General features: G+C 32.2%; 3 protein-coding genes across 5 annotated transcripts in view; 2 read left to right on the forward strand and 1 right to left on the reverse strand.

Moving 5' to 3' along the window:
* LOC135847415 (zwei Ig domain protein zig-8-like) overlaps nt 1–12,318 on the reverse strand; it is a 216,288-nt gene that overhangs the window by 43,454 nt on the left and 160,516 nt on the right. The gene's annotated exons all lie outside the window — the stretch shown is intronic.
* On the forward strand, nt 4,460–5,837 carry LOC135848526 (uncharacterized). The gene is made up of 5 exons (XM_065368449.1): nt 4,460–4,617; nt 4,873–5,007; nt 5,086–5,250; nt 5,332–5,472; nt 5,578–5,837. Exons 1-5 carry the CDS (start codon nt 4,549–4,551, stop codon nt 5,728–5,730), a joined length of 663 nt encoding a protein of 220 aa, XP_065224521.1. The 5' UTR covers nt 4,460–4,548; the 3' UTR covers nt 5,731–5,837.
* On the forward strand, nt 8,248–9,484 carry LOC135849371 (uncharacterized). Its single transcript, XM_065369763.1, has 5 exons — nt 8,248–8,395; nt 8,672–8,806; nt 8,900–9,064; nt 9,130–9,270; nt 9,347–9,484. Exons 1-5 carry the CDS (start codon nt 8,312–8,314, stop codon nt 9,476–9,478), a joined length of 657 nt encoding a protein of 218 aa, XP_065225835.1. The 5' UTR covers nt 8,248–8,311; the 3' UTR covers nt 9,479–9,484.

Here is a 12,318-nt window from a genome sequence, read left to right on the forward strand (position 1 = left end):
TGCGATCATTGTTTCTTTGATGTTCTACTAAAACTATAAATCATAAAACCTTCACTCCTGCAACCTAACGGAAAATATGATTGAATCTGGTCAAATTAAAGTTTTCATCAAATTTAAACCTGTTCACACTGAATCAGATCCAATAGGAGGGAAATTATTGATCAGATCTGATCCGATTTAGACATTCCCCTCATCCAGGATGATTTGACCACTTCAAATCAGATCAGGGTTTTGATAAAATTAGATCTGTTCATAGACCTCATCAGATCAAAAAATACAAATAGGTACCAGCTAAAAACTTATAAATTCTTTTCGATTTTTCGAAATTGGCAAAAATGATCGAAAAATATCCAATTTGACCTAATATGATCAATTGATCATGTCAGGTCAAATCGGATCGGTAGAATGGCCGGATCTGTTCCGATCTGATCGGATCAATTATTTTTATTGGGTAGAACGGTAGCGATACTTAATTCAATAGAACCAGAATATAAAGTACACCAATTAAGCAGTCAAATAAGCTCATCGCCTGTTAAAACCAGACGATCTAACTGTGAATTTCGCGTAGGTATAGAAGACTCAAGGAAAAGGTAACAATTAAAATCATGTATGATCATAATTGTTTAGACCAGTTTTATCATATCTGAGGAGATTAGATCAGATCAGATGACCTCAGGTCATTGTCTGAATGCAAAATGTTATCCAACCAAACGTAATCAGATCAAATCCTTTTCCCCAGGCATCTCCGATAGAACGAATCTCGTAAACAACTGAATAAAGCTGAAAAATAGGCACGTAGCATGATCGAAATCAGATAACTGTTTCTATTTTCTGCTCAATGAATTACATCTCGTATCTATATCGGTTCAACTAAGTAAACAATTGTTAGGTGTGTACTACAAAATATTTTATGGATGCTTTTGATAAAATTGCAGTTATTAAGTACCTACATACTAACCATATGTATAGGTTTAATGTACACAAAAACAACCATTTGCAAACTTATATTTAGAATAAACTGTTGGGTATTGTGATTCATGAGTAATTCAGCCAAGTTCACTTTTTCTAACGGGAGATGATGAATTTTCATTTTGTGTACGGTTTCTGTTTTCACCACTTATCGTTAGGTATTTTTAATATTCATTATTCATTGTAATTCAAATCCGAAAATTCAGAATGTCGAAGTTCATAGTCAGAAGTACCGAAGTAAAAACTACCCATTTAAAAGCCCAGAACCTAAATATTCAAGCTCCGAAAAAAGACAATTCCAAACAAATAAATACATATAGGTATCTGTAAGTAAATATTGAAAAATATTTTCCTAAAAACATTTATACGAACAGCCACTTGAAAAAAAAAATCAAACCTCTTAGTTTACTTTTTAAAAGTGGTCGACAATTTTTGAAAATTTATACCGAAACCTACCATACACCCTCGTTATCACATATTTTACTTCGTTCAAAGAAAACTACCTCGAAGGCTTATGTGCATTTGATAAAATATCCACAACGGTTAGCCATATCGAGTGAACAAAAAACTAAGCAATTTACGCCTTAGTACGATCGAGCAATAAATTCACTATTGAATAGTCCCCGGACGACTATTAGTCAACATTTTCTTCTTCTGTATCAAAAAACCGATTCAACGATACACACGAGGCGTTAACTTTTGCTTTGGCTTTTGCTGTACAGATTTCAGTAGCCCTATTGGAATTTCATAATTGTAACCTGTTCCACTACAGGCCTATTATTCACTGGAAACCGATTTAATACCCGCTGGATACGAATGATTGATTGCTTTAATAATGATATCCGCGATTAAGTTGGTTTTCATCGGTATAGTTATTGTTGAATGACAAATAAAAAAAGTAAAATAACAAGAAGAAGGAAGGAAAAAATCGAACGCTTCGCGAAAATTAACTTTTTACCAAATCAATCAATCATTTTATGAAATTGATATCACAAAGTTGGTATTATTTTCACCCAGTACTGTAAATATCTACTGCAAGATAAAAATCCTATCATTGCATTACAATCTAGATATACTTACTTATATAATTACTTAAAAAACAACATACTTTTCAACCATTTTGAAATCATCTTATATATTTTTTCAAAACAGATACTTAATTCTTCAGCTACCTACTTTCAAAGGTTTATTCGACGGTAAAAATTAGAATACAATTTCTCCAAACTCGAACTGTTTTACTTTCCTGGAATCACCTAACGATTAATTCTTCGCCAGAGTGTTTTAACGTTTCTTTTTCCCTTTCTCTATCTCACTTTATCGCTTTTTCTTCACCCATTTTCAACATAATTAATGCCATTTTACGAAAATTGTAAATATTTAATGAAGACATTTTCCGAGTACATTTACATTTTGCCTTAACGCTTAGATTTCCCTTTTCGTATTCGAGTTTACAATTTGCTGTTTTTTAAACGGCTCTACATTGTTATTTAAAACTCTGATAATGTATATACAAGTAAATAAATTCCACGCAGCTTTTTTGCTACACTGTATGTAGTATATCTCTTTGCTTTAATTATTGAAATAGCATAGTTGAAGAAAATTTCCAGCTTATTTGTGCCTTTTTATACTTCACTCTGCGTGGCAGGCCTAATGAAATTTTCCACGCAGCATCGCGCACTCCGCTCTTAAAAATGATACTGGTACTGACCTTTCATTATGGCAATCATTTGGCGCTTTTTCCTTTCTAAATGTACTTTCTCTTTTGCTAACCTATGCTAATTGAATTTGGAAACTTTTTTTTTTCATAAAACTTCATAATTAAAGGGTAAATTTGTTTTGAAATATTCATTTGTAAAAAGCAACGTAATTTTTAAAAAGTCTCAACTTTTTTTTTCTACTTTGAGTAGACTGTTTCCGCCTAAAGTTAGTCTTTCGAGTTGACATTTGAATGATGGCTTGATTTTTTTTTGCGTGTTTTACGGAATTTTATGATCTTTATATAAAAATCTTTTATTTGATAATATACCTATTACCTACCTATTTAGCTAGGTAGTGTAATGTTTAGAGATGCTACTTTTCTGCTCTTTTGGTCTTTGGTCAGGTCAAAGTTCTGATCAGATTAGATATGTTTAGACCTGATAAGATCCAACTGGGAGGCGGGGGGGGGGGGACCTGACTCATCATACCAGATTAGACATGATCCGGATATTTCCTGGATCCAATTAGATTTGTTCACTCCAGATCACATCCAATCTAAGGGAGACCAGATTTGATCTGAGCAGATATGAATAGATCTAATTAAATCTTTTGATTGTTTTACTCGATCTTTATGCTTGTAAATATATTTTCTTATTCTCTTTTTCATGTTTTCGGCATAATGCATTAGATATTTTTTAATGGAATTTTTATGTGTAATTGTTGAATAGGTACCTACGTGAAATCCGAACTGCAAAAACTCAAAAACTGATGACATTTCAACAAAATTTGAAAAAATTTAGCGAAAAATGAACAGAACATTATTTTTAAAATGTTAAAAATGAAAAAAAAAAACAATCAAGTCAAAAAAATTACTAAAAAGTAATCGTCCAAGTTTTGAAAAGATGTTAAATTGTGTTGGATAAAATTATCAAAAATTGCCAAAGTAATGAAATTTCTGCAAAAAATTTAACAACATTTAGCAAAAATGCATTAGGTAAATGGCGGTAAAACTTGTTAAAATGGCATAAAATCAATTTAAAAATAACTAAACGTACTTATTACTGAAATTTTAAATTTTGGACTAAATTTCGTAAAAATCACAAAGATTATTAAACATCACAAAAAAATGGACCAACTTCATCAAAGAGGAATTAATTAAATCCGGCGAAAAGCACATGAAGCATCATTAAAAACTCCAAGATACTGGGAATAAAAAAAAAACAGAAATTTCCCAAAACCTTATAAAATTTTAGTAAAATTGAGTGTTTTAAAAAATTCACCAAAAATTGAAAAACCAACTTCGGCAGCTCAAAGTTTGGTTTTCAGGTCTGGGTGACATGTTTTTCGGTAAGCCAAATAATCGTGGAGCTGACGAATAGTAAAGGTTCCCTTGCGATATAACAGACGATTTTTCGATCTGATCCAAACATCAAAACCAATAATTTTCTCCGATGTTTGTATAATTAAAATGATAATGCATGTACCTACACCTAGCTACCTACCAGGTTATGTACATTTGGAAGTTGTAGTAAAGCCTGTATCAATTGTATCGAATCTAAAATAAATAAGGATGAATGTATACTGACGAAATTCTCATTATTATGGACATAAAAGAGCGCGCAATATTGTTTGTATTCATAGGTACATATTTTGTAAATTTACAACTACATATCTCATTAAAGGCGTAAAAACAAAATAATATCAATGAAATATCGTTAATGTAAGCACTTGAGTACACATTCTGTTGCATAGGTGAATAGTAGATAGGTACCTCTGCGCAGTACCCACCATTATAAAACACGCATGGTAAATCTACATCGTTAAAGTGTTAACGGTGCTATAGGACTTGAATAACCATACATCAGTGTAAAAATTACGACAATGAAATTCCTAATCGCAATATTTTCCGCGATATTATTATTTAAAACGATCGAATGCACTTGCGATCAAGTAAGTAAAATTTATTCTCGAAAAGTAGGGGCCTCAATTATTCAAAATCTACACTTATTTCAAATCTTTTTCATCAGAAAGCTTAAATAAAACATGTTTATTGACACGTTTTGAAAAATTTCTACTTTCGATCAATTTTAATTTTAAAAGGTTCTAGTGGAAGCAGTCTTCGTCGAAAATGGTTTCATGATCGAGGTGAAAATATCAGCAATTAATATGGACGTTTTTAAAAACATATATTTCCTTATGTTTCAGGACTTAACGGTGATAGTTTCCTTTGAAAGTTTGCACAAGTTGAGTATATGGTTTTTTAAAAATCAATTCGCTCCCGTGTACGAAGAATTGACAAAGTGTGTGAAATGGCATTTTATTCCATGTTCAACTACTCAAGTAATGCATTCAGATCGTCAACTTAATCATTGATTGTATTCTCGTATCATTTTCGAACCGGTATTATTATTTTTTTAGATCGTCGACCAAGTAAAGAATTGCGACAAAGATGATCTAACTCAATGTAACCTTGATGCAATGCACGCATGTGCCGCTCATATCTACGAAGATCATCAATATGAACTTGGAAAGTTTTTCATATGCATGATGACCGATGCAGAAGCATACTGCAACGCAGATCAGGTTTTTCGCAATTTTTCTGCAATCTGTTTCTCAAGCATAGGTACCCACTTACTTAACTGAAAAGATGGGGTTTGTTTGCAGTGCGCCAAAAATGCAGGTCTGGAATGGGAAAAGATAAAGAAGTGTAAACCATCTACAGATGCTGCAGAGTATTGTTTAAACAGATGGAATCAGTTGAACATTTTACATGTAGTTCATGTTCCAGGAGTATTCTTTAATTGGGTAAGTAGGTACTAGGTACCTCTATCTACTGTGTTTGAGTTTTGTAGGTATCTTGTTGTGTTCCATGGGATTCTTGATTTAAAAAAATATACTTAATTTTTACAGAGATATAATCAATCAGTGGACGAACATATTTTTAAGAATTTCAAAACCCATGTTTGCGAACGTTTACAAAAGATGGGTAAAACTTGTGATGCATGTCCACCTTGTTCTGCTCCTCCTAGTTCCACCACTCCTAATGGGCAAAATAGTCCCTAAAGTAACGAAAAATATCATTCATGCATGATTAAGTTTTATTCAAGTTTGAATATTTTCAATTTTATTTGTCGATTTATAAAATAATACATACCTACGCATACGCAATACTTTTCACTTATTTAATCTGCCCAAAAACAAAATCTTTTTGGGCTTCTTTGGAAAACTGCATTCGAGACCGCTCATAATTTAATTCAAAACTAAAGAGTTGAATCAAAAAATTGTCTAAAAATTGATTCAATTACTTTGAGTTGTCCCAAAACCTATCCAGAAAGGGAAAGGTGCTCCCAAAATTTTGCAGTACAAGAAGTAAAATAATAATATTTTGAAAAAATTCACATAATGGCGAGTCTATAAGATTTAATAAAATTCACTTGAAAAATACGCCTTAAATGGTCTGAAATGATCATCAGGATACTTTCGATACAATTTCATGATTAGTCATTTCAAAGCACCTTACTTATAAGTACTCATTTTTTTCATTTTATCCGATTTTTGAGTATCGAACATCAGCTACCAATTGAAACTGACAGAGACATTCCTTTTTAATTAGTAGAAAAATTGGTTATCAACTATGTATTTGCGCTTTTATGCATCGATTGCGCTTTTGGAAAGCAGGGGTTCCCAAACTTGTTTTGAATAGAAGGTTACTCAAAAAACATTTTACTTTTAAAATATGTCACTGGAGGAGAGAGATGGGCCCTCAAAGGGAGAATATTATTGAAAAATCGTAGTTTTTTCACCCCTGTTGCTAGCTACGCAATCTGTTTTGGGATTTTTAGGGTTCTACTAAGCAGCTTAAAATGTGCAAATCTCTTATTTTTGAATAGGTAAACTTGTGTTTTGAACATTTTTTCTACTCCAATACTTCGCATTGATTAAGCCTCAGATCGAAATATATCATTCCTGAAACTAGAGAAATGTTTTGGAACGCAATGGTGCAAATTTTTTAGTCATTATTAAAAATTTCAAAAAATCGAAAAAATTTCATGTTCTTGGTTGTTTTTCTCGAATTTTTGAAATCGACAAAAATGATCTAAAAATCGGCACCAATCCATTCCAAAATATTTCCCCAGTTTCAGAAATTATATTTCGACGTCTTGGCATGATTAAGTAATGCAAAATATTCTTGAAGAAAAATTTCACACGATTTTTTTGAAAATGCCTCCTCTTTGGAAGTCTGTTTCTCTCCTCTAAAGGAATCTCCGGAGCTAAAATGTTTTCTGAGTGACTTTCAACTCACAGTGAAGGTTTCTGCTCAAGTTGCATGGTCAAAATAACTGCTGACTTTTTTATGGGGCAATCCACCCTAACTTATATTGCTCTTATTCCCTCGAGACTCAAATTATATTAGATACGAAATACTTTTTAATCAGAAAATTGAAGAAATGGCACCAAAAGATAATTATAAAATATTTCGAATACTTACGTTCTGAATACGAGTACCTACAATATGAAAAAAAAAAAAAAAAAAACAGATGTCTCGTCTTGTGTCGAATTCTTAAAATGGCTTGGTTATCTCAACAGGACTATCATAATACCAATTAAATTTCCAATTTTGTTACCCATTGGCCATTTCTAATCCGATTTTGATTCTTTCTTTTTCACTTTCTCACGTTCTTAAAGCTTTAAGAAAATTTTAGGAAAAAGCGCATTTGGAGGTTCTTCACCTATTATTTTAATGAAAATAGGAAATTCTGAAATTTTCGGCATAAAATTTGTTTATCTGTGTAGTGCGTTTGCATCACGGCTGTCTGGGTATATCGTCCAAAATGTAGAAAGTCGATTTTGACCAAATTCAACGGAGACCTTCATATTATTGAGAATTTGTGTTAAGAAAATTTCTTCTCTTGAAATATTTCACATTAATCAAGTCAAAACGTCGAAAAATATAATTTCTGAAACTGGGAAAATATTTTAGAATGCAATGTTGCCAATTTTAAAAAATAAAAAAAACTGATAAGTATTCGGTCATTTTTCTAATTTTTTTGAAATTTACAACACGTACTTAATGACCAAAAAATGGCACTGCTGTATTCCAAAATACAGTTGTAAATTTTTCCAATGACACAGAAAATTTTTCGAATAATTTTTCACGAACTTACCAACATCTGGCGCGCTTGATCGTATTGAATTTCAGTTTCAAATTCAACAGTGTATACCTACGTTTCAACGACATTGTCATGATTACACAATGCTCGTAAATATGTAATAACCATTTCGGTTAAGTAGCAACATTTTTCGGAAAAATCGCCCATTTTCATGGATAAATTGCATAAGGTATCTGCAAAATGAAGTACGTAAGTAAGCAAGGTAGGTAGAGGTACATTACATACGTAATGGATGCATCATTGAAATATTGTCAAAGTTGGCACTTGTTTACACATCCTGTTACACAGATAAGTAATAAGGTAGATAGTATCTGGGTACCTACCAACCTATCATCCAGTAGCCATTACATAAATTCAAAAGTATAAAATACGTGTGGAGTGTGGAAAATCTACACTGTTTAATCTGCTGACTCGAAACATAGTCGCTAACAGTCAGTATTTGAACGTACTTACATCTGCGACAAAAAATTACGATGAAATTCCTAGTGACAATATTTTGCGCATCGTTGTTATTTAAAACAATAGAGAGTAATTGCAATAATGATAATAATGGACAAGTAAGTGATATTTCTTTTCGCATAGCCGTTACATATTTTCGTTTCTGATATTCAAAAAAAATCAGTTACCTATGACATCATCTTTCTAGAAAACTTTTTTTCTCAAGCCAACGTATCATCATGATCTTTACAGAAAAAAAATCAGAAAAAATTGTTTCTAAACACGAAGTTTGATTTAGAGAAATCTTCTTCGAAAAATACTGTTCAGATTTTGCTACATATATTTTCATCTCGCCATCCATTGATTAAATTTTAATACGCAGAATCCAATTTCAGGATTTAACCGTGATCGTTTCATTTCAAAGTTTGCACGAGTTAAGCATATGGTTTTTTAAAAATCAACTCGCTCCTGTTTACGAAGAATTGTCCAAATGTGTCAAATGGCATTTCATTCCTTGCTCAACAACCGAAGTAATATCTAATATGCTCATTGCAAATCGCAAATTCTTAAATCGCGTTCATCGATGGTATCATTTTTTTGAATCGATATTCTTTTCTCTATAGATCGTCGACCAAGTAAAAAACTGCGACAAAGATGATCTACAGGAATGTCAACTTGATGCAATGCACGCATGCGCCGCTCATATCTACGAAGATTCCGAATATCAACTCGGACATTTTTTCATATGCATGATGACATCTGAGGAACAGTTCTGCAAAGGAGAACAGGTACTTTTTCATTGAGATTTCCTATTCAGAAATTGCAGAAATTCGACGGAAATTTTTGTTCGCAGTGTGCCAACAGTGCTGGCTTAGACTGGCAGAAGATAAAGAAATGCAACCCGTCCCAACAAGCTGCCAAATTTTGCGTTAACAGATATAACCAGTTGAACGCTTTGCATGTGATACATGTTCCAGGAGTGTTTTTCAATTGGGTAAGAATGGTGTTTGAGTCTGCATTTCGTCGTATATCTGGCATTCTTATAATTTGAGAAAAAAATTTGTTTATAGAAATACGACGTGAAATTGGATGAACATATTTTCAAGAATTTTAAAGAGCATGTTTGCATACGTTTACAAGAAATGGGCAAGTCTTGCGCTGCATGCCCATCTAGCCCACCTAGTGGACAAAATGGTCGCTAAAGTACCTCTATAGTAACGAAAAATATAATTTCTTTTAGATTAACTTCTATTGAAATAATTAGTACTATGTTGTACTTAACATGGATATGTACATATTACGAGTATATGATTGTGATTTTATTCGTCGTCTTATGAAATAAAAAATACCTACGCATTCACATTTTTGACTCATTTATTTATTATTTTATTTATTTATGTTGATTATCATAATTTCTTAAGCAAACAGAATGAACTTTTTGATTGCGTATCCAGGGTATCTGAATTTTCAAAGTGAAGGAACAACAGACGAGGGAGTATTTCTTTTCTAAAATAAACTAGGTGTGTAGGTACAATCAGTTAGGTAGAAATTTGAATTCGAGAGAATCCGGTTACGAGTATTGAAACAGAATAGATAGAAGATTCAAAACCAGCGATTAAAATTAAATTGAACCTCCAAGATCAGAGCTCAACCTTCAATAATGAATAAAAAACGCTGAAACTTAGTTTCAAAAATTTAATAAAGTTGCAGAGAACATTCATTTTCATTCTCTTTTAAGGAAACTAATTCCCAAATTGAATCTCAAAGTCATCATGGGCAAAGGACCCTCCAACAAGTAGTAATTAGGTATTACTAATAAATTAAAAATCAGCTTCTTTCGTCAAAAGACACGGTTCTAGTGAATTTTCCAAACTTTGTGAAATCGCTGGATCTTCCCACATATTGCCTGAAAATTTTGAAAAAAATTGTGCTTTATTACACAGATGCGATTTTTAGGTTGAAAATTTATGGGTTATTCAATAAAATCAAACACCCATAGATATACGTAAACCTTGATAAATTTCGTATAATTGCGACATTTTTGCCATTTTACGACTTTAAAAACATCGAATATTCAAATATCACTAATCATATTTCGTTTCAACAAATGGTTCAAATGGTTCAAATGGTTCGTGAAAGCGATTGAAAGCACAATTTAACCACATGTGTAGGTACTTATGTAGGTACATGGTGCGATTACGTAGCTACCAAATTATGCTACATTTCATTTGCGATAAAATTCAGCACTCCACTGCATCACATTGTTCAAGAGAGAGTAAAAATTCAGCGTGATTCGGATAAGATGACTCTGAAATATTAAAACTGCGTATTGTACTCATCAATTGGAGCAAAAATGTAACATACATGATGGCCCCTTCACCTTTATCATCTTATGGGACATTTTTATCTAAAAACTTGGTAATTTTGGTGCATGAAATGAACATTTTCGGAGGGGAGGGGGTGCATGGTGGAAATTGTGAAGAGAAGTCCCTAGAAAAGTATTCCTGACGGTTTTTTCTTTTTGCTCTTGTTTCAAGTGTTTTAGAACGAAAAATGTGTTTCTATGAAAGGAAAACGGGTTTAAAACATACACAATTACACATAAATACAATTTTTTCCAATTTTATAAGTTGTTATGGATAATACAACTCACTCAATACTTTCAAACCCAATTTCTTTTTCTGTTAGCATTTCGAATGCTGAGTTACCAATTTTTCAAATTTTTGGAAATTCAAAAAATTCTGATGAACGCAAGTTGATGGAGTTTTTCTCTTCATTTATTTCATTTCAAGTTGAAATCCATTTTCTTAAATGTAAAAAATGAAAAAAAATGAAAATATCCTCAAAAAATTGGATTTATTTCAATCAAATACTCAATTCAATGACTCAGCAAATTTTACTGCAGTAAATTACACAGAAACATCGGAAACTGTTGGCTGACATAGTCAATTCAGCTCTCAACTTGCTCTCCGCGGATTGGCTGTTATCTGACACAAGGAGCAAATGAAATCGCGACGTTGCTGTATTTCAACCAACTTCAATTGAGAATATCTCAATGGGGATGATGATCTGAAGTTTTTGCAAAGGATTTTTTCCCTCTTTCGATAACTAGAATACGTCGATGGTGTTTCGTAAAAAGAGTCAATCTGCATTTTTCAAGATTTCTTCACTCAGGGCCAAACTGCATCATTCAGTTTGGCCCTTCTTACCTTTTCAATTCTGGCTGTTGAAGCAGTTTGGCCCCGAGTAAAAAAATTCTTGAAAAATGCAGATTGGCCCTTTTTACGAAACACGTCGTCAACGTAGTTTCAATATTTCACATAAATCACCCTATATTTTTACCTACTAATTTGTCGAAGAAACCAATCAACTTCTCATAATTTTTATTTGACAAATAAACATTTTCATTTTTAAATATTTCTACCGAATTTCTGAATTATCTACCTAAGTTTAATATCGAGTCAAATTTACATCAATTTTCTCTTGTTATTGAATTTAATGAAAATTTGCCAAATTTTTATAAGATCTCCTCCATTTTTAAATAAAAAAGTACCTACATATGTATTACCTACTTATCCAGCCTCAATAAAAAAAATATGTATAACAATTTTTAAATATTTTATTTTATTCTATGAATTTTTTTATTTAGGTAGATAGATCATATTTTAAATTACCTACATTAGTACCGTAAAATCTAAAAGAAATCAAATTCAAGTTCCCATTTCATCCGTAGAAACAAATCAGATCCATAAATAATATAATTATGAGCACACGTAAGTAAAGTTCCCCGGTTAGGTTATCTCACATTTTCCCAACATATGTATCTACATAATATGGTTATGTATGTATGTACCTAACTCATTTTTTCTCAACAGAGAACAAGATCAGAAAACTCACCCTACCCTATTGACAATTTCAAGTGGCAGAATGCTAGCAACAGTGCTAGCATGACCATGCTAGCACTGGTTGCACCATTTTGAACACCTTTCCTAGCATATCTGCTAGCAAACTGTTGCTAGCACAATGCTAGGAAAATGGTACT

This window comes from Planococcus citri, chromosome 5 (genome assembly GCF_950023065.1).
Source record: "Planococcus citri chromosome 5, ihPlaCitr1.1, whole genome shotgun sequence".
NCBI lineage: Eukaryota > Metazoa > Arthropoda > Insecta > Hemiptera > Pseudococcidae > Planococcus > Planococcus citri.